We start from the raw sequence: 25419 nt of genomic DNA, 5'->3' as shown, positions 1-25419 counted from the left end.
ATCATATGAAATCTGTGCACTTCACTCCATTTACCTTTGCTGTTACCAGAAGATGCAAAGCTTTATATTTAACATGAAGGTTACCCCAATGAGAATGCCTTTCTCTTTCTCCCTGTGGCCTTCTTTCCTAAAGTTAAACTCAGTACTAGGCATCTGCTTGTTGTGACATAGTGTTACACTCTTAACTGTGGAAATCTCCAAGAGGTACCAATCTTCTGTTGTCTGTTACTACATTTATCTGAGCTGGGTAGTCAGAAGCATAGGGTAGGAGAAGCGTAAAGCCCTGTGCACAGCCTGAACTGAGCCTGACTACTGGGTGCCTGCAGATGCCAGGGCGCTTCTAGGGAAAGACCAGGAGCCATCCTGGCTGCCCACAGTTAATCCTGCCACCCTGCCCCAGGGCAGAAGGCATAGGAGGAAACTCAAGGCAAAACAGAGAGCATGAGGACCTTTATCTCCCTTACATAAGGATGCTTATGTGAGATAGTCCAGCAGGTAGGTCCTGTGGCAGCTGGTGCATTTAACTTGAAGCCTGTCCTTCAGGCCATTCCTACACAGAAAGGCAGGTACAACAAAGGAGTCCACCAGAATCTTCCTCCTGGGCCTGCCTTCCATGGCCAAATCTTTGCCTTGACTGCATTTCTGTATAAACACACCAATTCCCTCGGCGGTGCTAGCTCTGCTTAGAGCTGCAGTGCATAGCCAATGTTGTGCTGAATCAGCGTGACTGCTAACAAAAGAGCTCCTTTCTTCCTTCTTTCTGGGCGTCCCCCACACATCCTGTGCGCAGCCATTCTGATGGCTCGTGAGGGCCGGGGATGGGGACAGTGCAAAACAGAAGGGGGACAGAGCGCTTTGTATACTTCTCTACTTACACGGGGCAGGAAGAATGAAACTCTCAGGAACATAGATAAATCTTCCCTTGCCTTGAGCTGTGCCACACTGTCCTTTGGGGGTTGGCTAAGCCGAGCTGTTTTGATAAATGGTGCCCTGATTACAGTGGTAGTTTGTTTTCACTGCTTGTTTTCCAGTCTTGTTTTTCTTTAGGTAGTGATGCATAGGCTCCCTCAGCCCGAGCCATGTCAGGGGTGTCATACCACAGTAGAAGTAGCACACAACTTACAATCATTTTCTGTAATGCTTCAGGAGAGAGGCAGTTTTTCAATTTTTTCCTTTGGTTAGAAACTTTCCTCAGAGGGGTTGGTGTGTGTATTCACGCCGTGGACACTAACCAAATGAAATCCAGACAATACTTTATGCTCCTTTTTGTATCTGATGACCTAAAGCACTAAATTAACACGCTTAATTTCATAATATCCAAGAGAGTTAGGAAGTAGTCACAATTTCATAGGTGAGGGAACTGAGGTTCAATATATTTCTTGTAACTGTGATTTAAACAGCAATAGACCTTGCGGTCTGTAAAGGGTCCACTGAACTAGGCCAAAGACGAGAGGATTTGAAAAGCCTTTGGCAGGTTTCCTGACCTGCCACTTCAGAGTCTCAATCATGGGATCCTCTGTCATCTGTACAGCATATTTGCTTCTATCCCAAGTTAAATAAAATGCAAATCAGACCCCCCCCCCATGGCTTTCACAAGTTCTGCTATGGTTTCACTATTTTTAAAGCAGAGAAAACAAAACAATTAAGAGCAGTATTCTGTATACTGATCTTTCGTTCTATCTTGTCTTTGTCTAATACCTCTCAATATTCTTTATTCAGGAACACATTGTTGGCCAGAGAGTTTGCCTCTACATTTGCCAATAATACTATTTGACAGTAGCCCAATTCTGCCCTCCATTGCATGATTTGCTTCCCAGAAACATTCCCAGTGTACTTACACACATACTTAATTTTAACCAGAAATATAATAGTTCAGAATACCAGTAAATATTTTTAGGATTTAACTAGCATAAACTATAGCCTGATAAGTGTGACAAAGATGAATGGGTTAATATGTATAGCTCTATAACTTCCACAAGGGTAGATCCCTGGGGTTTAATCTGCCAGTGAAGGAATGTTTTGAAGATGTAGTGTATAAAATGATGCCTATGAGGACATCTCTGGGAAACCTGACAGAACTAGAATTCAGTCTCCCTGATTTATGCATTTTATTTAAAGCTAAGTTGAATTAATCTCTTATGCATATTAAAAGCAGATGTCATTTGTTATTACTCTACCTTCCGCCGGATGATTTGGAAAATCAGGGGCTCTGCTCCTTTGGTGTAGATCTCTACAACTGCTCATTTGTTTCACTTCATGTGATGCTCTAAAACTGACCTGAACGAAGATGACTGAGTGAGCAGACCGCTTGGGACAATTCATGAGTGGGAAAAGGAGATCATTTCACATAACATGGGCCTTCCTTTATGACCTGAGTCCCAAGAAGAGAAGGGCAGGAAATGAGCTCCTGTACTCTTTCGCTTCTTCAGATTGTGAGATCTGGTGGCAGATCCAAAATTTGGCTCTTCTCTTTGGTGTGAAAATGCAGTCTTTCCAAATCACTAGGCCCACACTGAAATTGCCCACATTGTGTAGGCAATGTGGAAGATTTAGCCTGATCCTAAAGGCACATAGCCTATGGAACTAGGAGTTGTCAGGAAGATTGAGTAAATTACAAGTTTCATTTATAAAATGTTCTGTTGAACCGTTAGTATTATGGCTGTCTCCCAGGCCCTGATCTTTTAATTCTTATCCTCTGCACCAAGGCTGGGCCAGGCTCCCCAGCCATTGCTTACTCCCCAAATGCACTTGGTGTTTCTCATTCTCTCTTTTTCGTTCATATTCTGGTGGAATGTTTTGGCTCTGTGCCTCTGAATTCAAACAGCAGCAAATAACGTTGTTAACGAACAAGAGCCTTGTGCAGTGGCTGGATAAAAGCAACGAAAGACAGACATTCTGGGAAAAGGCTTTAAATATTTCATTTCTGGATTAACTCCTGTCCCTTATTCCTGCCCCAAAAGAAAGGCAAGAGCCAGCCATTGGAGATTTACTACCACTTTGTTTCTAATGTGAAATGTGCTGTACTCTTTCAGGTTCCCTTTTTCTGCATCTTTCTCTTACTGTCGGGTCTCTGAGCTTTCCTTGTACCTCTAATTGCTGGCTTCTGAACATAACAGTGTAAATAGGTTTTGATCATTGGTCTTTGATAGTGTTACTTTCAGCACTTAGGACTTTATTTAGGGGGAAACACTGATTTTTAGCAAATAGCTAGAATAGAGATATGCCCCCTGTAGCATCTGACCGCAAATGAAAATTTTATCATTGTGAGGTGGTTAGCATCCTGATGCATGTGAGCAGACTGCATCATGCCACTTGAATGTTCCCAGGGAGCAACTCTGCAGAGCTGAGCTGGCTTCCCAGGATCATGATGCAAAAATTGAGATGAACTGAGGGGGACTTCGTATAATCAGGGGCTTGTTGATTCACTGAGGCAGGGGCACTAACATAACTAAACAGCCAAATAAGAGACAGAGTGCATAGGTGAAGGTGTGCACTTTGACTGTGTTTCCTTCTTCCCCAAGGTTTTCCATGCTGAGCCTAGAGTTTGACTACATGTGCCAGTATGATTATGTGGAGGTCCGTGATGGGGACAACTTGGACAGCAGGATAATTAAGAAATTCTGTGGAAATGAGAGACCACTTCCCATCCGAAGCACTGGGTCTTCACTCCATGTCCTTTTCCAGTCTGATGGTTCCAAGAACTTTGATGGATTTCATGCTGTCTTTGAAGAAGTTACAGGTAAAATAATCCAAAAATGGAACATGCCACTCATTGTTGTTAATTCAGCCTCACTAATCTCTCTCTCTGTTTTGCTTCATTAAAAACTTTCATGCTGTGTTGCCAACAGCAACTTACACAAAGTCAGTGCAGGGAAGGTCCGAAAGCCATCAGATGGGTTGTGAAAGTGAAGCTCTTTAACAAAGACTAAACTCCCACTACCTGTGTGAAGAGCAAGCACATTGGCTGGCACAGAAAGGCTGCTGTTTTGTGAGACCTTTCTGTTTGAATCCGAGAACTAAGAGCACAGAAGAAAGTAGAGGAGGGGACATGTATATCTTTGCAGTTGTGAACTGCTCAATGCTGTGTGCAGGACCAGAGTCACTGTCTCAATTAGCAGAAACCTGATGCACGGCCTCATGATTAGCCCAGTGAAAATGCCCCGACATGCTTGTTGTTTCATACCATTAGGACTTTCAAAAAAAAAAAAAAGGGTACAAAGGACAGATTCTTTTCTTTAAGAAAAAGAGGCATTTCCCATTCTGTGATGAACTTGATATTATGAATGACAGAAACAGGGCTCTGGAATTCCTGTGTGTTTGTTAGTACTCAGTGCTTGGTCCCCCCCATTGCTTTCTGTCTTTTCTTTCTGCCTGTAAAGTAACACTTAAAATGTAGTTGGCTCCTCATTTTGCCATTGCTTTTGAAGCAGCCTCTATGCTTTTCCTGGATTTTCCTTGCTTGAAGTATATAGAGAATATGTAGGGAATATAGGGAATTTTGGTCAAATCTATCCACATTACTTCTGGCACAGAAGGCTAATCAGAGCATGCTGCTTTGCCATTGATAAACCCTGCTGGATCTGTACCTCAACATTACTCGCCTTACGTACACCCTGGTGACCCACATTTCATGAGGTCATCCAAGGTATATCTGGCTCAAGGAAGTTTAGTTAGTTTATGTAATCTTTGTATAAATATACAAACCTACATTGGATCAACTGTTACTAGTGTTTGGGAATGTAACTAGCAATCTGAAACGCACATAACTGTGTGCAGTGCCTATGCCGTTCCTTAGCCTGCCTTCTAGTAACTCAGCTGTTACTTTTAATACCAGTTAGCAGCATAGCAGGAGCAGTTAGCTATTGATAGCTTGCCTGGGCTTCCAGCAAGAGAGGTGATACAGAACAAACGAACGTGGTGTGGGCTATGTTACATAAGGACTGCCTACACTCAGGGAACTTACGTTTTCCATATGGCGCAAGCTGAACTGATTCTGTTTTCTCTGCCCAGCAGGGGAATCTTGGTATTCGAATACTGTTGAGCACTTTATTTCTGCCCCATTTTTAGTGGTAATTATTTTGAGGCTGGGTGGTTGCAAGTGTGGTAATCCACACAGAGCATGCTGCAAAGGGCTTAGAGTCCGTGAGGAGGTCTCATTGTGTGCTTTATTATGGAGCTGTTCTGGCCTGATGTGTCGCTGCAGTGAAAGGCTTTTAAAGCACTCCCAGTGTCTCTTTATGTGAAGCATTAACCTGGCCAGCAGGACAGTTTAGGGGAAGAATACAGCATGCATGAGGCAATGTAGAATTGAAAGCGGGGGCAGCACAGGATTGAAAGCGCTGGCAGCACATTGCAAACTGAAGTATTTTCTCTGAAATTCCCCTCTCTGTAGAGCCCTGTGAAAAGCTGAGGTCTCTGGAACAGGTCGAATGAGGCTTGCTAGAGCAGTCCCCTGTGGTGCAGGTGAGAGCAGCAGCAGCGCATGTGCTCACAGGATGTGGACTAGGCCATGGAGATGCTCTGATGTCCCCAGCGCCTTGCCAGTATAATGGAGAGGACTGGAAAAGTGGCTTGTGCTGTCAGCTGAATTCCTTCCCTTTCGGTCTTCCCTTCCTTGGAGCTCTGCAGTGGCTTACAGGTCACAGCCTGCTGAAGCAGTGACACTGACTGTGCAGAGGTGACTGGTTCAAGTGACAGGAAGAGTTAAATTAATAAAAAATCAGCTGCAAAGCCTATATTCCCTTTGTGAAAGGCCACTGCATGCCTAGCCAAAGGAAGAAACCACCCAGCCTGCTGGGCTGCCTGTTCTGGAAGCAGGTGTTAGGCCCGTGAGCTCTTCCACCCGTCCTGTGCCAAGCGTGAAATGGAGCCCAGTGGTTGGCATGAGTGACTGGGAGCAATTCACAGCAGACTTCAGATGAGAATGAGGAGTGGCCAGATGAGGAGGCACCAGGAACTCCTAGGAATTAGACATATGTTGGATATGGTTAGACGAAAGCCTGCTGTTGAATTCCAATAACAGTTTATTCTCTGTACCCCAAGCTAGTGATCTTTCACCTAACATAGGGGCTTTAACCTTTTGTAGTACTGTCCCATATTGTTTGCCTGAAGCTAAGCAGTCAAGACTCCTTTAAGAAGAAAAACATTTAGTATTAGGCTTTTTCAAGGAACGTGTCTGGCACTTCCCCTCATCCCCTTGACATGCTTGGTTCTACAGAGTCATGAGACAAAGCTGGGGTGAGGACAAAGCTGAACATTCACTGGCTTCAAACCAGTGACTACAAAATGTCAGTCTGTATAGGCTCTTTTGCTTCTCCTTCACTTTTTCAGTGATATTTTAAGTTAGAGGGACACAATACAATTGCCACATAGATATTCCTTTTCAGGAAGTAGTGCAGTACTTTTCAGGAAGGAATTACTGTCCTTAGTTAGTCCTGAAAGAGACCTGGAAGATTTTCATTGCCCAGCTAGATATGAATTTCTGTTACAACATCACATGAAACCTCCAGAGAAGTTCATATGTGGCTCCTATACATTTCTTCTCTCTTGCCATCTTGATATAAGAGGCTGAAAGATCATGCTTCAGGTAAAGTCTTTGCAAAGAAAACTGCTCATTCTGAGATCTGTCATTCTGGAGAGAATGTTTGAAATATAATAGTACAGAACCTCAGTGTAGGGCCCCAGGGACTGGTTGTTCCTGTGTGGAAAACTCAATGGTTGGTGGAAAGATTCCTGTTCCTGTCATGTGGAAGGTATTTCCTGTGGAAGGACAAAGATGAATGAATCTTTGATAAATGAATTTGAATGATGTCTTTTGTAAAAATGATGATTGCAAAGTTTAAGCAGTAAATTATCAGGCATGTTTGGATAATTCTTGGCATTGAGGATTATGTTTTTGTTAAGATGGACTTGAAGCAGGGCATCAGATCCAGAATTCCTCAGATGCTTGACTTATTCAAATCTTAAATTGGGTTTAAATTTTGTGTTTTGGCCTCCTTTCTGTCTGCTAAGACCCACATTTAGTTTGGAAAGTAATCTAGGTTAAGATTATTTATTTATCCTTCTGAGTATAAACTAATGTTCTATTCCCTTGTTAGAACTGGCACAAAAATATATGTATTGTTGTACAATGGAATTTGCTCATATTAAACAGAGCAATTACACATTCTGCTACTCCTTTATGCTAATATGTCCAGGTTGATTCATATTACTGCTAGATTTTGTGGTGTGCCAGAACTTCCCCAGATAGTTCAGGGTCATCGTGATCATTCAGAGCTTCCTGAGCCCAACACCGAAGCAGTGGTCCTCAGAGGCAGAACAGCTCACAAAGTTTGGGATGACATATGTCCAAGACCAAAAAAAAAAAAAGCAGGCAATCCTGGGTCAGGAGCTGAACTCTGGGATGAACTTCAGGAGAAATGTAGGTAAATACTAAACTTTAATTTAGGCTAAGACCTGAACACTGGTAGAGCTTGCTATAAATTACTTTTCTTCCATAAACCTTTCTCACTACCTGACTATAGCTAAAGCAAAATGGTAAGGGTAAGTGATGAATGCAGAGGAAAGAATTGCCTATCCAGAGAAAATTGTCTCTCCAGCCAGTAGAGAAGAGCTGAAGGCTTCTTGACATGCATTAGACCCTTTATGGTGTGTTTCTAACTTTTAACCAGAATATTTGATTTACCCCAAGACACAACTGTCATTAAGAAAAATCAGTAAGAACTCATCCGATGAGAGATCATGAATGTTCTTGTTTTTCTTTTGTAGCTTGTTCTTCATCTCCTTGTCTTCATGATGGAACGTGCATTCTAGACAAAAGTGGAGCCTACAAATGTGCCTGTTTGGCTGGCTATACAGGGAATCGCTGTGAAAACTGTGAGTACAGGCACTGTGCGTATGGCCTGCCTCCAGTGTTGTCACTGATTCAGGCTGTTAAGTGTTAGGAGTATCATCTATATGTAGGTTAGGTCAATCACAGTACCAGAGATTCTTGTGGCATTTTTACAGACACAGTGCTTGCAGTTTATGAAGGTTGCAACTAAAGAGCTCTGGGGCTTTGTATCTATGTGCAAAAGAATTGGAAAAAGAACTGGAGCTGGGAAGCAGCACACAGGAAATCTTGTAACTAGCTAGCCTTATCAGGAGAGGGATATACCTCTCTGCTGTTTTCCATTTCGTGGATCAGCCCTCCTCTTCTAACAGCACATACCTCAGCTGAGCCCTGTGTTTGATGCTTGAGCCAGAGTCAGTCTTAGGAAGTTTGTCTTCCCTCACAGCCAGCTGAAAGGTAGACCGCTGGCACTCACGAATGACAGAGATATTGAGGTCAGGACAAACAAAAAAAGGGCAGATTCTGTCCTAATCTGTGTTGGTCCTCACGGTATGTGTAGTCATACACCTGTTTTTGTCCTGCCAAGCCAATTGTAAAATAGCTGGATTCAAGTGAGATCAAACCAATTGTCTGTTCTAGCAATTTCATCCTTCATGCTTGAGCAAATGTCTTCCTCTAACAGAGCTTGCAAGAGCAAGGAGGAACAAGAATTGTGCAATATATGCTACGATAAAGGCTTTATCTTCTCTACTAGCTGAAAGGAACAGTGTACAATATTTGTAGTCACTGAGCTAGACCTCCAGCTGACCCTGGAGGATTTCAGTGATAACTGGTGAAGTCCAGCTGGGATCATATTTGGCCAAGACAGAAAGCATGGCTTACTGTGGCACCGCTGTGGCTGTAAGGCACATAATGCCCTGTCTGCTTCCAGAGTTTTCAATTCTGAGTCAGTGTATACAATATATACCAACCCGCACCAGTTCAAAATCTCTGCCCCTGTTGTGAAATCCTCAGGAATGGATTTTTCTCCTGGAATTGCTTTTACTTCATCAGGGAGTTAAATCACAGTGACATGATTCTTCCTTACATTACTAACTGTATTACTGTGGGATAAAAGACCTCTAGGTTTCTACAGATCCAGAACTAGCTGATAAGACTTGGCTTTTTCTCCCAACAGACCAGAGGAGAGGAGGTTGGTGTACATTTTCTGTAAGCCTGAAACAGCTTAGGTTCAATCCATCTTTGCCAGATTGCACAGATTCCTGGTGCGTTTTTTCTAGGGAAGGAAGGGGTTGCTGAAAATTGCGGGTTCCTGACCTCAGGGCTCACATGGCTGGCTATTTTGCTAACAGCCTCTTTATTCAGGGTAGTTGTTTAACAGGTTGTTTAGGGACTGGAAACTCATGAGCCCTTTGCAACTGCTCAGTGAAGTTGATGTTTCTGTCTTCAGGAGAGAATTAAAAAAGAGAAAATAAAATATTTCTGTCTGATTCAGAACAAACCTAAATTTCAAATTAATTAAATTTCCAGCAAACCTCAAATCCTAGTTTTGGTAGGCTCCACACTACAGTCAAGGCACGAAATGAAGCTTGCCTTCTTTTGCTACCTTTCTTTTGCAATTCCAGTATAGAAACTTCATACGTGCAACACGCAAAGCAAATAATGGAGGAGGTAGTGAAAAAATAAAAGGATGAGACTTCTGTCTTAGTATAAATGATGAAAGCTGTACTTAATAACAGAACAAAGGGAGAAGATACTTCAAAATATATGCAGTAAGATTTTTAACTTGACAGGAATCCTTTACTTTGATTTTTGAAAGAACAGTGCAGGTGGATAAAATACTTTATGATGTTTAGGGTTTTATGCTGGCCTTTTGTTTAGGTTAGGACATTTATCTTTCAGCACTTAAATTGCTCCCTTTTATAATATAGAGAAAGCTTGATTTTTTTTTCTTGTGTGTGAATAGCAAACATCACAGTGGGAAAATATCATGAAAACCTCTGTTCTCTTTGACTTCAGAGAAGTATTTTTAAGAAATTTCCTGCAGTGTTGCCAAAACATATCCTAAGTATTTTCCAGGAAAGTGTTTAAGGGAAAAAAGGCAGAAAATTAAAGTTTGATTTATTTTTTAAGAGCAAAAGGAAGAACTGGAAAAATATCTGTGGCTGAAATGCTTTAAAAATTAGTCATGTAGTTTCCTGAACAGAATTGCAATTTAAATGTTAGAGAGAGATCATGTCATACTCAGAAGCTTTCTGTCTGTCAGGTCTTGCAGCAACAGTGCTGTCTTTCCTGTAACTTGGTGCGGGGAGCCAAGGGAAATAAGTTAATTTCTTTGTAAGACATTCGCAAAGTAGTCACTTTTGGAATATTGAATATGACTTTGCACACTGTGGGGCTGATTCATTCAAGCTGGTTTTCTTGGAGCAAGTCAGGTGCAATCCCATTAAAATCAATGGATTTATGTTGGTGAAAAATAGGTATCAGAGAGAAGAAAATTAGAGCCCTTCAATGTTAAGTGGATATAAAAGATTTGAGGTGGTGCAACAGAAGGTACTCGGAGAGATGGAATGGCTTTGGTTAAAGAAATCAAAAGGGCATATTTGGGAAGGATGGAGACTATGGGATTGTCTCAGTGAGGAATAAGCTGAGGCCAAATAAAACAAATTCAGCTATAGACACTTCAGGACAGAATCAGAAAACTTTATGTTCCTCACCATCCTAGTGCAGCTGTGTCTTTTTGTCTGTTGCCAAGTCTAGTTTTAACAATGTTTAACTGTGGGAATCACAGTGGGAATTATGGAAATCGCCTTAATGGGATAAACCTCAAGGAACCTATTTTTTCCTCTGTTAAACTAAATCCTATCTCTTTAACAGGATGATCAACACTGGTCAAGCTGCTTTGCTGGAGCAATATTCAACACTAATTGCTCTGTCAGTTGCAATTTGCACTATTAATAAAATGATTAAAGGCACAGATTGCTTATAACTACTGTTCTCTTTTCTCTTCTGCTATGGCAGCCAAGAAATTGCCTTTTTGTTTACAATTTGAGGGGCTGATACAGTGATCTAAAGGCTTCAATAGCATGAAGTGAAATGCGGGCATGTGTCTTTCTAACAGCTGTTAATATTTAAGTCAGTTATGCTTAAAGGTGAGAACTGCTTAATCTAGATATGTCTGATTTTACTCTAGTGATTGTTTTAAAAGATTTTTATGTATGAAATCATAAAACAATTGCTAACCAATATAGTGAGATTTTTCCTTCTTTCTTCTCTTGTAAAACACAGTAAAGACAAATCCCATAGATCAGTAACAAATACCTTCTTACATATAAGCATGCTTTGTTATGATGATACAGTAAGCAGAGAAACCTAATTTCTAGTTAAAGTAACTTGATTTCATTCTGATCTGAATGGATTTGCAGGATACCTGCATGCGCCTTCCCGTGACCCCTGAGCCATGCTGGCATGATTGAGATCAAACTCAGGCTTTTCTGTGTGACTTCTATGGATTTCAGTGCAAATAATCCTGCAAGCAGAGGCATAAGAAATAACAAAAATCAGATCATCTTGTTCTCTTATCCTGCAATACCCTGAAACAGAGCAGCAACTTTCTCAAATGCTATGTGTTAGAGAAAGAGTAACGAGCTAACTAGTGGCCTGACCCCGGTGCTAGGCATGCTGAACTGCATCCACTTGAATATCAGACTGTTAATGGTGCTTTACAGCATGGCAACTGCTTCTTCATCTCAATCTCAGAAAGGTCTTTTCTGAAGTCCCAGTGCTGAGTTTGCCTGCTGGAGAAGCAGCTGGAGCAAGATGGTGCTCCTGGTGCCCCATGGCAAACCCTTGCCCTGCGATCGTTCTCCTCTGGGACGGGCCATTCTCACTCAGGAGTCCTCCCAGGGCCTGCTGGCCCCAGGGCGAGGGACCTTGACCTCCCCCTGCCCTGAAATTTCCTGTTACCTTTATTTCAAACAAAGCTGGACAAACTAGAGTTCCTATGCAAATAAGGAGATCTCGTGCTGAATGGGGAATTCAGGGCTCAGATCCGATTTCCATTTTCATTCTCTTTCTCACTCCTGTTTGCCAAGAAAAAAAGGTTTGTTCTGCATCCTAATGAAGGGACTAATTCGGGTGACTGAGCTGTGTAGACTAACTCCTTGCTGTAGCCTTTGATGTTGTTGGTGCTGGCCTTACCATGTTCCAGGAGGCCTCTGAAAATAGTTTCCAGGCTCTTCTCCACTGCAGGTCTAATTCCCTTCCATTCTCCTCTGCCCCATACGACTGGGGCTGGGGCTGGTTCTTAGGGATGCCCTCCCCCTTAGCTGACTGACTGACGTTTAGATGGGGAGAAAGCATTAACACTCCCCCACACCCTGCCTTGTTCCTGCTATGGGAGAAGTGAGCCCAACTGTCAGTGCTTGGCATAGGCTAGACAGAGTTTTAACCTCAGCTGAGTGTAGGGCTAGGCACTGGGGAGAGTTTCTGGACATAAGCCATTTTTTTTTCCACCCAACCATGGGCATGTAATGCAGAGCCTTCAAAGGGAATGCTTAATCTTTTTTCTTCTGTTAAAAAAGATTCTCACTAATAGATTTCACGGAGTGCCATTACCTTGCTGTCTGTAGTCACTGGTATGTATTCTGCCATTTGCAGGCTGTGTCAAGGCTGTGTGTATGCTACAGAGTTACAGCGGGGAAGCTGAGGTGTAACAAAATGCCCCTGAGGCCTTTCTCACCGCTCTGACTCAGAATTCAGCCCTATGCCATTATGGAAAATGTTCTGAAAAAAGATGCAACTCTTGGTTTTCCTACTCTTAGCCCTGCCTTCTTTCTTTCCCAGTGGAAAATAACTTATTACAGCCTTTTTAAAAGGACAGACTTCTTCCCTGATTGTGGCAGGCTGGCTTTTTTGGTGCGTATGTCAAGGAGGTGAGATCAAGACTACACTTTCTCTGTCACATTTCTGCTGCCCTCCCTCCAGGCTTGCCTGTTTAAGATGGGAAACAAGAAGAACCCAACTCCTACTGCTGAAACACACACACACCTGGAGCTGCTAAGAAGTAAAGGCTGGTAAAGGCCTGTCACAGTACAAAGTTCCCCTGCCTTGAGATCCATACACCAGCAAAAACCTTTAAGTGGAGTGGGGCAGTTCTCAGGTTTTGCAGACCCATTAGAGGTTACAGGCTAAAGCCTAAACCGCTAAAGGCGAGATGCACTCAGGGGTTGCTTGCTCTCTAAAACATTCCTAGGAATCCCTCAGAGGAAACGTAGCCTAGTTGCTTGTTTCGAGCACTATTACTCAGTTAAGTTGCTCTTTATGGGCTAGGCTATTGAGGAGGACAATTAGTTATAGATAGGTTGAGATAATCCTGCAATGAAGTCATGGCCAATGCAGTCGTAGAGGAAGCTTTATTGGCCCATATGTCTCTGCTGAGCTGCCTAAGATGATAGTGCTGCAGGCCTCAAGAGATGTATTTAAAAAGTCACCTTCAGCGTTTAGTTCTGGTGGGATAATTGTTCTCTCTTGTTCTTCTGAGCTGATCAGAAACTTGTGGTGTTGGCTAGACACTGGTACTGCGTTATGCATGTTGCCCCATAATGCAGTATGTTCCTTTTCAGGAGAATCGTGTGTTTAAAAGGAAAGACCTGTATTTAGCTCCTAGTTCCTGAATTCAAAAGGCTTAGCTTGAGATGGCAGTAGAGATTTCTGCTCCCAGTTTTCCATTCAGTACCTTTCTTGGGGGTTTCTCCCTTGGTTAGAAGGATGCCATAGCTGTTTACATAACGCTGCTGAACCACCAAACATTATGTCTGATGTTTTAAGGTAATCTATGTCTGGTGTTTTAAGGTAATCTAATACCAATTTTGCGTTATCTTAATTCACAGAGCTATCAATTAAAGCTGTTCAGCATCTGCTACACAAACAGCCAAGATGTCCCTATTGGAGGGCAGGAACAGCTAGGAGAAGGATGAGGTTGATGGCTGAGGATGGAAATTGCTATCTGTATTTTATCTGAAGCAATCACTAAACCACTGCTGCTTGTGTATCAGATTGCAGAAAACTGGTCCCTAGGACCGCTGTTTTCTTCTGCTCTGTCAGTACAACTGTTGGGTTGGGCAAGAATACCATTTAGTAGTGGATTAATCTCATAATGTTTCTATAGTGATTTGAAACTGTAGCGAGTAAGTGTTGCTTATAGCAAGGCTGAAAGACAGCACAACCCCTTTATTGTTTACTCTTATCCCTTTGTTGGTTTTCTCAATGTCTATTAACTAGCCAGATTTTTAGTTTCTCAGAAAAGAAAAATGTCTGGTAAAAAATGTATTCTTCCCAGAGCACAGCCCCAGGTATTGCTATCATCTAAATCAGATGTTGTCTTTCCCTTAATATAATCCATTCAAGGATGGGCCTGTCCTAGGAAAGGAGATGTATTTCTAAAGCACATTAAATTAATTCACAGGAAATCTCCACTTTCCCCACCCCAAAACAAACCTGGGCATTTTCTTCCATCTGATCACATGCCTGAGAAATAAAACCATCCATGGGCTTCTCGCTGGTGTGACTTGCCATGTGGAAAGATGAATCAGTGTTGCAGGAGGACAGTTCAGTCCAGGCTGTATTCCAGGTAGCCCCTCCCACACTGAACAGCACAAAGATAGTTTTCCCCATCATTTTGTCACTGAATTCTGAGACTAAGTCCTCCCCACAGGGCTGCTTTAGTTTATGGCACAAGTCAGCTCTTCAGCGCAGCATAACTGCATAGCAGGCCACAAGTAAGAGTCAGCATCGTTGGCACACTTTGCGGTCACCCTGACCCTGTGCAAAGGCTGCACACTAAGGAGGGCTGGTACAGTTATAAGCTGCTGATGGAGATGTTTTCTGCCTCCTAGCTGAGGAGGAGGAGGTGTATATTCTGATTTCTTTGGAGCTAGAAGAAATAAGATAAAGGCTCAGAGTAGGTTATTGATTTGAGGTCTCCGCCTCTACCTAATCCTTGTCTTCTCTTAAGACTGCTGATAAACGCTTCATAGCTTCTCAGGTGCAAGTGTACAGACTGCAGGTTGTTGTAATGCTTTGGGGTAGCCTTAAAACTACTTGGAAAGTTTTCTGGAACAACCATCATGCTTAAATGCTGACAGCTTTCTCCTGTTTTTTCTCCAAAGTTCCTTCCAAGGCTTTGTTCCTCCCTGAGGATTTTGCACTCGCACATCTCTGAGGCCAGGTATCTTACACACTTTCCCTTGTTTTGCTGGTGGGACAGGATTTCACTGTCTTGCACACTGTCTTGCAGCTGATACAAAACACTATCAAAGCAGAATGGCCACAGGCGGTAGAAACGATGACACAAATGATCAGGCAGTATCCCAGTTGCTCTTTCTTATGGCTCCCATACTCCTCTTTGATTTCTTCAAGAGCTAAGCAACTGCTTTTCACAGCCAACCAAATTGCCCTGCCACTTCCTTAGTACTCTCCTGCTTTTTAGTTCCTTTCATTTTCTTTTTCCCTATGCTCTCATCTCAGCACTTGGTAATTTTGATCTCTTCTTCTTAAACAGGCAATGCCAAATCTTCCTTTCTATCTCAAATCCAGTTTAGAAGACTGCAAAAGGCTGAATAAACCATTCTGTCAGCTACACTAGAGTGAATCTGTATCATTAAAAGATGTTTTCCTGTTATATTTAATGCACATTCACAAACATGGTCTCAAAGCAGCATGCCTTTCTTTAGAGTGTCTCTCATCTGGCATTGTCTAGGCTGGTCCCTGCTTAGCTGGAAAGCTGACATCTCCAAAACGAAACACCTCAAAGTGATTTACTCTCCTTTGTACTTTGATATAATAATGAGCATATCAGCTTCTCTGTTCCCCTACAGTCTTCCCCCTGAGCAGATGGCGGTCTCCTCTACAGTGTGACACTGTAATGTTTTTCAGGGAGGACTTGTTCTAAATACTAGTTCTTGCTGCTGATAGAGAGAGAGAATGCTGAGGATTGTTGGGATTTCACTCAGCCAAATATCCCATGCACAAACAGGTCCAGTTGTATAATTAAATAGGCCATCCAAATACCGGAAAGGTTGTATCCAGAGACACAGCTTTCTAAGGGCTAAGAACAATGCTGATAAAGATCAAGTGGCTAATTGTAAGCAACAACCTCCAAATTGCCTCCAGATGAATAAATCACAGTGGGTGATCCAAGCATATTTTCACATGGATACTCTCATTCACAGAAGCAGGGAGCTGGAAAACATCAGGGGTGAATTCCAATTGGCTGGAGAGGAATGAAAAGATTTTGGTTTCAGTAGGGATTACATCATAGTTTTGTGTAGTTATTCCTAGCTGGTGGAACTGCTGCAAAAGCAAAGAGGCCCAGAAAGCAGAACTGGAAAGCTACTATCTGTAGTACTTGGGGTTAGCTGATCAGCTGTGGTTGTTATGATTTCCTTTGATATTTCCAGGATTAATGTGAAGACTGGCAAAGTTCAACCATGAGAGGAGCTTTTGAGCTTCTAGAACTCTTTCAGAGGAATAAAGTAAGGCCAGAAATCTGTGTGGTGAATTGTCTGTCCCAGCATTTCTGCATGAAATGTGGCTGGAGCTGGACATAGAGATGGGAGAATGTGTCCTGGGACATCCCGAGGTGCATGCTGGAGGGGGGAAACCCAGGTCCTTTGAAACAGGTGAATGAGGGCAGAGAGTTGATCCAAAATCCTCACTGATTGGCAACCTGAATGGAAGCCACTGCAACGTCTGCAGCACTTTTGAGGAGTAATCCTCTTGGGACTTCTCCAGGGCTTGCATTTGATACAAAAGATCCTCAAAGGCATGTAAGCACTTATTTGCTCTTTTAGCAACTGAAATCACCATGATGTAGGCACTTTTGTGAAGCTGGCTGTATCTCAGCCTTGCCTGTCACAGTGCCTGTGGTGGGGTAGAGACTGGCTTTATCTCTGAGGCCCTGCGTGAAGCCTCACCCGCTTGGTGCTGCATCTTGGTGACAGGCCTGGTACAGGCAGAGCAGTTCAGTGTGGGTGTGCAGCTGTAGCTGTTCAGAGTCCTCCTGTTCTTGGAGGTCCAAGAGTACTTCTTATTCCAGAAACTGCCATCACTATGAACAGCTCTCTATCACAGTAGTTTCCTTGCCTTTTCCTGTACAGGATCTGCCTCAGTGTATTATTTTTTCCCTGCTTTGAGAGTCTTGCTTTAAAAAAATCATTTTCAGCCCAAATCTTTAGCATTCTTGGCTTTCCTTGTTCATTCCCTTCTAATTTCTGGTTGTAAAAATTGCAATCACACTCTTTTTTCACCTAAAACCCAGAGCCTGCCAGCTCCAAAAAGTAAAAGCTCTGAAGTGCAACCAAGAAGACAAACAAGCAAGCTAGACATCACCAGGTCCCCTCAGACATGGCCTGTGCACATGGGCCGAGACCGCCTGTCCTCCAAAGTGGTTCAGCTCCCAGCAGGCTGTTCCTGCTGCAAGGAAAAATGACTATCATGTTGCAAAGCTGAAGCCATCTAGCCTTGCCTGCTGACTGTCATTCACATCCAGCTCTTGCCAGGATCTGGATGAGGACAGCTGGGCTTGTTGTCAAGTGCAGCTTCCTAGTCAGCAACACTCTCCAGCATAGGAAAGTCAGGTAGTTCAGGAAGGTGACAGCAAGAAGGTTAATGTCCTTATGGTGCCATCCCTGTAGTGATTGCTACTGTTTATTAACGAGTGCTTGAGCTGGGAGTTGATCTTGAGAGCAGCATCCTGAGATGCCAGGCTCTTTCCTAAGCGTAACTATGGTCACCACCCTGTAGTGAGCTCCTTGTAGGAAAAAAACCTGTGCTGAACTCACCACAGGCTCAAGGTGACTGTCAGCAGTGTCATGGGGAGGAGAACATTCCCACCACAACTGACGCAATTTTTCGATTAGGTGTTAGACAAAGCAGATTTCTCACGTGTCAACTGCTGGGAGGGACACTGCCTTAGGATCATCAACCCAGCATGGCACCTACCTACCCTGGGACCCTGGGACCCTGAGACCTCTGCCCTGCTCCCTGCTCCCTGCTGCAGGACCTCATTTACCCCATGTGGCTGGTAGCAGACTTATGATGTGCCCACAGTCCCAGCATGGAGAGAGGTTTGAAGGGTTCTAGGCAGAGAGGAGCCTCACTAGCACGCAGGGACTCCTAAAGCATCAATCTGGAGTTGGAGCTCCTCCTTGGTCATAAGAGCTGTTGCATCAAGGTCTGACAGGCTCAGAGAGGGGGTACTGCTTTGTGCCGAGGAGAGGGCAGAGCCACAATGCCTCCGGATGGCAGATGATGGTGGGCTTTTTCATCAGATCCTTTGCCGTAGTCATATACTTGCTTGAAAGCCCTGCTCAATGCTTAAGGGAAGTGATAACAAAGCAATTCTCTGGAGCACTCTGAGCCATGGCCTGCAGAAATCCCTCACCTCATTCCCTCATTGAGGACAGAGCTGTTCTGAAAACATTTTGACAGCAAAATGTTATGCTTTTGGCTAAAGTTAGTCTCTGTGGGTTTATGCGTTAGGCATTAACCGTCTCTGGGCTGCTACACCAAGCTGCAGCGGGATTATGCCTCAGGGGAGCCATCTGAGTCCTCCCCCACATCAGTTCTGTTCTGCCAGCAAACCAAGTGAGAACCTGGAATGTCCTCACCCTGAGGATGCACGCTGGGGAGAGGGGGATAAGTGCGGGAGAAAATGGTGTCAAAGATTTGCATGGACTCGCAGAGCTCATGGGGCAAGATTAGAGAATAAGCTCTGTTAAGAATGAAGATGACAAATTCTGTAAGTCTGAATTCTGAAAAGCTTTTGACCATGGGACTTTGGAAAGGGCATTGCAATACCCACCAGTAACTGCCAAGCTGTCCACAGTTGGTTCCTCCCTTAGCTCCTGTGTTTTGCATTCAGGGACACTGAACTATCTCCTCCCATATGGCTTTATCACCTTAGTACTAAACTCTGTTGCTGTGAATGTTGTGTAGGATTGCATGATGGTATAATTATTTAATGCTTGTTTCTGAGCAAAGCTAGGGTAGCTAGGTGTAAACTTACTTACTAAGAATAACAGGAGATAACAGCTCTGTTCCTAGCTCTGCCACTGACTCCCTGCCTGACTTCAGGTAAATCACTTAATGTCTCAGTGCTGTAGCTTCTGCAGCAGTAAAATGCAGATAGAGACTCATTTAATAAAGACCTTGGAAATACGGAGATTATAAACTTTAAGAACTGTTATAGAATGATATTCAGGTAGTCACCTAATCAGTCGTGCCCTCGAAGCAAGTTAAACCAAGAAAAAAAGTTTGATCAATTCAGAGACTTAGAGGCCAGAAGTCAAACCTGACGGGATTTACCACTGTTGACTATAGCAGGGTTGGCCATAGGCAGCGATTGCAAGTATCACTGAGCTGCATGAAGTGCGTGCAGCTACCGCTGCCTGGGAGTTTTCTGTTAGAATGGTTTCCTAGTGGTAAATTCACTTTTCAGAAAATTTGATGTTTTCTGCTGGAAATTAATTTTCTTTAATTTGTTTTTTTAATCAGGAAAAAGAATCACTTCCAATTCTACAGAGTCTGCCTGTCATGCTCCCTCTGGCAGCAGTGTCTTGGAGCTGTGATTCCTGGGGCTTCCAGGTTTGCTGGCTCCAGAGCACCTTGCACCTTGCCAGGCAGACTGCCGTGGAGCCAGGAGTCCCAAAAGCTCCGGATCCAAAACCCCGGTGCCGAGGTTCCCTGAGCAGCCTTGCTCTGGCTCCGGGGCTGCTGTGGCTTTTAGCAGCGTGTTGGGTCATGGTACCATTTCTGGGAAAAAAGAATATTGTTTAGGCTTTCTTCTAACAAAGTGTCTGAATTCTGCTTGGTGACAGTGTTTCAGGCTTTTGTTTCTGAGGATATTCATTTAAATTTCTATCAAATCTCAGTCAGGCTCTCTCTGACATGTTAGACCAGTTTTGACTAGGATGCTGGCATCCTGGGTCCCAGAGCGAGTTTGTAGCTCTCTTTCACTGCAGAACCTGTATAGTAGGAGCCATAACAGCAGAAGCTTCTCTGCTCCCCTGCTCATTACCAAGTGCAGTTTCTGTGGCCATTTTCGGTGTTTGGCCTCCACTGAGCCTGCCAGCATGCCTTATGTGAAAGCAATATTACAAGTGAATAGAAAAATTTTCCCCAAAGCCACTAGATAGTCAAAATGTTCTATATACATTAGCCCAGGTCAGCCTGAAAGCCAAACTCTGACTTGGGACTGTGCAACAAGATCAATTTCTTTAGCAGGAACAGCATAAAAAATCCTGCAAGCTAATTAAGAACAAATAAAAATACAATTACAAGCTCTTGCATCTAATATTTCAGGGGGACAAAATGGAAGTGCAAACCTTGCCTTAGTACCACCAATGAGAAATGAGATTTATTTCAGGCATGCAATATATTATTGAACAGGATATGCAGAATTTAGAGATTATGTATGATATGTGTGAGGGGATATATATTATTTAATAAGGAAGTGGGTGAGAGGAAGACAGCAGAAAAAAATGGTATTCATTTAATGAAGGGACCTGGGACAAGAGCAAATGATAATTCTATCAGGTAGGATTTGAAGGACGTTGAAGAGAGAAAAGTGCAGCTCAGGAGATCATCTGATTTATCTCACTGGTGATAAAATGAGCATGAAAACTATTTCTAAATGGCAGATAATTCAGATCTGAGGAATGTCTCCTACATATAATTGAAAAAGGAGAGGAATCTGCACTGTTTTATTAATAATGGAACATTTTTCTTAAAAATTCAGGAACTTACTGTTCATCTATTCTAGTTTTTCTCTCATTGCAGAAAGTTATATGTGAAATGAGGAGCCATTTTTATGTTTCATATGGGACAGAAATATTTTTTCATTTTCCAAGACAGCAAGGTATGAGGCAAGAAGAGTAATAAGTTTTACTGGGAATCTGTGAGTTTGTTTAACAGACACTTGAGGCAGCTCTGTTTTTTTATTCTCTCTCTAATAACAGGGCTGTCACAACTCAGCGTTTCTGCTAGAGGTGCCTGTAGCCACCTAGTTTTATTCCTTCCTCCTTTCCTCTCTTATGAACTATACAGAGCTACATCAGGCCAATACTTGGCTCAGACACTAAAGTGGCAAGGGTTACCTACATGCCTATGTGCATTAATTGTGCAGCTTCCCAGGAACAACATTATGTAGCAAAATATGGAAAAATTAAAACTGAAAAAAATTGTTTAGCGCACAGGGGGCTTACTAGTGCACGCCTGTTCTCTCCAAAATGTGTTCCAGTGTTTTTTCGAGTTGGATTTGCAGTTTTCGAATTCTGAGGCTTATATCTTTTCCACTTGCATTCCTCTTTGCACTTCAAATATTTGTCAAGGAGACTTTTCTAGACCTTTTCGGTAAGAATTCTCCCATTCTTAATTTTATCCTGTCTGGACATATCTCTTTGTCTTTCTTTAATTATTTTGCTGTATCCTTCCTGGTTTTAGCTTTCATATTATTGTACTGTACTTTTTGGCTTTTGCTTAGCCAGGGTGGGCATTCCTAGCTCTTAGTCTTTCCTCAAACTTATATTTCTCTGTCATTAGTTTTACATGTCACTGAATTCTCTCCAGTTTTTCTATAGTTATCTAGATACAAAGTCCCCAGAGTCAGTGCAGACTTTATAGGTGTGCTGACACCCATAGCATGAGCAATGGGCTCAGCCTCGGCCTCAAACACAGACTTTCTGGGTTGGCACAGCCCTAGGTTGCTCAGATGTTTTTTGCTCAGATTTCTCATAGTAGAATTTTGCAGCCACATGGTCCATTTTCCGGCTTCCCAGTGGCTTTGGTTTGCTGTTTGTAGAGAGAAAGGTGCAGAGACTGAACACTGCGGCCTGAAATCCCTGACACTCTCCTAGTTCCAATTTGGCAGAGTTGTCTCAAACCTTATGGTTTGGAGTGAGTCTTATTGACTTCATGGCACATTTCATAGATATTATTCAGATAATTTTGTTTGAAGCTCTCTGCTGTGTTGCTTGCTTCTGCCTCTGTCTGCCTTGCAAAGTGCACTGAGAGGAAAGGTAAGGTATTAACCTTGTGAAAAGCTGGGCAGTGACTGCTGTTCAGAGGACATTGCACTGACACTAGAGCAGTGCTTATCAGGCCTTTAAGTAGGATAAGACCTATAGATTCCAGTTCCTTCTTTAACCACTGCTGAGTCAGTGAGAAAGTTCTCCTCTGGCTTATCAAGACAGATTTTCCTTTTCTCTCCTCTCTTGTTTTGCTATTGACAAGTAATGCTATGGCCAAACACAGCACAAACTGCAAGCATTTAGGACACCTTTAAGGTAGGAAGCTAGAGCTGCAGGCAGAGCAGTAGGAATCACTAATTTCACGTGGAACAGAGCAGTCTCACCAGTGGCCCAGGAACGATGAGTTGGACCAGGCACAGATACAGTTGCGGGCTGATACCAGGTGGGATGGGGATGGCTGGTTGTGGTGGGGGCCGGAGGAGAGATGGCAGATGTGAGCTGTGGGAGCTGGACCAAGCAGAAGACTGATATTCAGAGATATTCAGTAGAGCCAGGATCGAGACCATCCTGCTTAAGCAAGTGAATCTGACATTATAGCAAATCTCTAACAGAGCTTAGAAACTGAACAGAATTGGGTCAGCTCCGATGGTTGAATTTTATGGCTAGTTTGTGTAACTAAAGGGTAAGGGCAGAGCTAGGTATGAATGACAGGTACAAAATGTTTCATTTTTTTCTTTCTTTTTGAATTTTGAGAAATGTCTGTTGGAGAGTTGGGTATAATCTTACACCAGGAGAGAATGTTGAAAGATTTCAATAAAATGTCTCAAACAAAGGAGGCTGCCCTAAAATTCATTGGAATATACTGCACAACCTGAAAGATGTGAGAATCTGTCAAATTCATAGTCTTGATGGGAAGCCATCCACAAAAAGAAAAGAGGGAATTGGATGAGGCACACAAGAGGCTAGGATTCCCTTCACAATAAGCATTCAAAACTTCATTGCATGAAGTGTTCGCAAGTGAAGGGAAGGGGTGCAAAAGAGCTGCCTGAAACACAATAGGTAAAAGGGATAAAAGGCAAGTCAGACTGAAGGAAGAGCAGCTATAGAGTAACTCAAACTCAAAGCAGTAGAGGAGGGTACTGGAGTAACTTAATGTGACTTTCAGGCTAGATAATACAGGTGAAAATGGAGAGCTCAGCTGTGGTAGTGAAATCCAGGGAATGCCTCAAGATTCAAAACTGGTTTAATCTGTTGAGAGAAAAAATGAACTTACAAAATGATCCAAAGACAAGATAAAGTGAGTGGCTGTGCCTCCAATGGCACGGTTTAGAGAACAGGGCGCACCATGAGGGAAGATCCTGTGTTACAAGAGAACAGACAACCAGCAGATAAAGGCACAGGTAATAGAAGGGACCCGTCTATTAATACTACTTAACTGTTTTGCAACAAGAGAAACCCTACAGTGGCTCTGTGATGTGAGTGGATATGAGCTGATGCTTATAACATCCTTGTGAGCAAAGGGGCGTTCTCATCTCATAGATACAGCAAATGAAGTAACTGACCCATGGCCACAGTTGTACAGTTGATCTCTTTGATGAGATCTCATGATCTCTGCTCCAGTCCATTGTTCCATTACTAAATGAATCTGTGCACAAAATGCTGAATTTACCTAATAAATCAAAACAGAGTTGTTCCAGCTAGGTTGCACTGGCACAGAGAATCTAAAGAAAGTCCGGCAACCAGTGCAGATCAAAAGGACTAGAAACTACCTATCTTAAGCATTTAGGAGATTGGACAAGATCAAATGCTTATAGTTTGTGGGAAGAGAATAAGTGTAGCTAGGTGAAGATTTTCCCAGGATGGACCTGGAACACAAAAGCACCAGAACATTTGTACTGCAGAGCTGGACCACAAGCAATACAGAAACCTGTATTTAGGAGAAAAAGAAGGACTCTGAGTGGTCTGCAGATGTTTCTCATCTTCTTTTTTTAATTTGACAAGATGAGTCTTTTTTTTTTTGTCATTTTGAGCAAATCAAATTTGACTTGCATTGAAAGAGAGAAATCAAAGTGAAATAAATTGATGTTCAAAGAAAGATGTGAAGGGAGTGACTGAGAATGCAGAGATCATGACTGGGGAGACAAGTATGTTGAGAATTTAAAATACCTTAAAAATCTGTGCTCCCATTATTTCCTTTTCATTTGTATATGTGTGTATATACATATGCAGATATGTATATATGTACATAGATGTATGGGTATGTTTCACATGAAAAAACATCATGTTCTAGGAATGAATTATTCTTTTGCTGATGCAGAATGCTTGCAGCCAAAAGGAAATGTTGAGCTCCCGTAACTGGATGTGTTTTGATTTGTAGTAGTAAGTCTGGGCCCCTCTCTAATTCTCAAATGTTAGGCAGTTTTCCTTTTCAAGGCTTGGGCTTACCAGTGCACAAATGATTCTGCCAACTCATTGTTTGATGTCTGTAGTAATCTGCAAAATGAGAGGAATTTCTGTGGAGCCTTGTTCTTGTGAATGCTTCTACTTTAGGCCTGTTACTCAAGAATCTCTTCCTTATGTGAATAATTGGATGGTCTGTGCTCTGTGTAAATAGATGCATTCATGTGTGCTCTGAGTAAGGATTGCGGAGCTGGGGCCTTAGAAAAGTTTTGCTTCCGGTAGTGAAAGGATCAAAATTTGGCTGTAGGTTAGTAAGCAACCTTCTTTGTGTATCCAGATCCAGTAGCTACAAGGCAAAAGAGAAAAAACAGTCACATTAGGAAAGCATACGGCGGGGATGATCTCTGTAATATTCATCTGTCTTTGACAGAGTAACACAGCTCCCAAGTGAAAAAACACATGCATAGATAAATGTCGCACTGAAGCCCTTCCTGTGCATTTGTCCACAATGAATGGAAAGTCAAAGCCACAGACAGACCGGGAGATGGGTGACTGTGTAGGTACTAAAAGCTGTAATCTCTTGCACTGATGCAGTTTCTACCTACCAGACTTTGTTCTAAGAGTGACCTGGAGAAGGTGAGTATGGCATGAGTGTTCTGTGTCTCTCATAACACAGAAAGTAGGGCATCAAATGAAATTGTCAGATGGAAGGCTAAAAAACAAACCAAAGAAGGCAGTGTATTTTTTGCACAACACTTTGTCTGTGGAACTCATTGCCACAGGATATTGTGGACACCAAGTATGTAGACAAATTCGTGTAAAAAAAATTCACCAAAGTATGTTTTACCCAAAGATAGCATTGTAGTTCAGGAAGTGCTTGAGCCCCAGACTGCTGAATGATGGCAGAATACACCAGGAAAGTATTCCATATGCTTGCTCTATTTTTATATTCTTTCCTAAACATCTGCTGTTTGCAGCTGTTGAAGACAGGATTCTGTGCTGGATGGATCTTTTGTCTGATTTAATATGGCTGGTTTGATGTTGTCAGAGAAGTCTTACTTACCATGTTTAATCTAATATTTACTACTTGCAGAAGTTAAATACACCATTCTCTTTCAGTATTTTCCCAGTAGTGCAAATCCTGTGGAAAGAGTAAAT

The 25419-nt window shown here is 42.7% G+C and overlaps 1 protein-coding gene across 2 annotated transcripts in view; it reads left to right on the top strand.

Moving 5' to 3' along the window:
• Positions 1-25419, top strand: part of PAMR1 (peptidase domain containing associated with muscle regeneration 1) — a 57002-nt gene that overhangs the window by 19941 nt on the left and 11642 nt on the right. For both annotated transcript variants that reach the window (XM_013959426.2, XM_013959427.2), the window contains exons 5-6: positions 3522-3739; positions 7768-7875. In XM_013959426.2, the coding sequence (XP_013814880.1) occupies positions 3522-3739; positions 7768-7875 (326 nt within the window). The remainder of the gene's footprint in view (positions 1-3521; positions 3740-7767; positions 7876-25419) is intronic.

Source organism: Apteryx mantelli, chromosome 4 (genome assembly GCF_036417845.1).
Source record: "Apteryx mantelli isolate bAptMan1 chromosome 4, bAptMan1.hap1, whole genome shotgun sequence".
Lineage (NCBI taxonomy): Eukaryota > Metazoa > Chordata > Aves > Apterygiformes > Apterygidae > Apteryx > Apteryx mantelli.
This window is presented reverse-complemented; position numbering and strand designations above follow the sequence as displayed.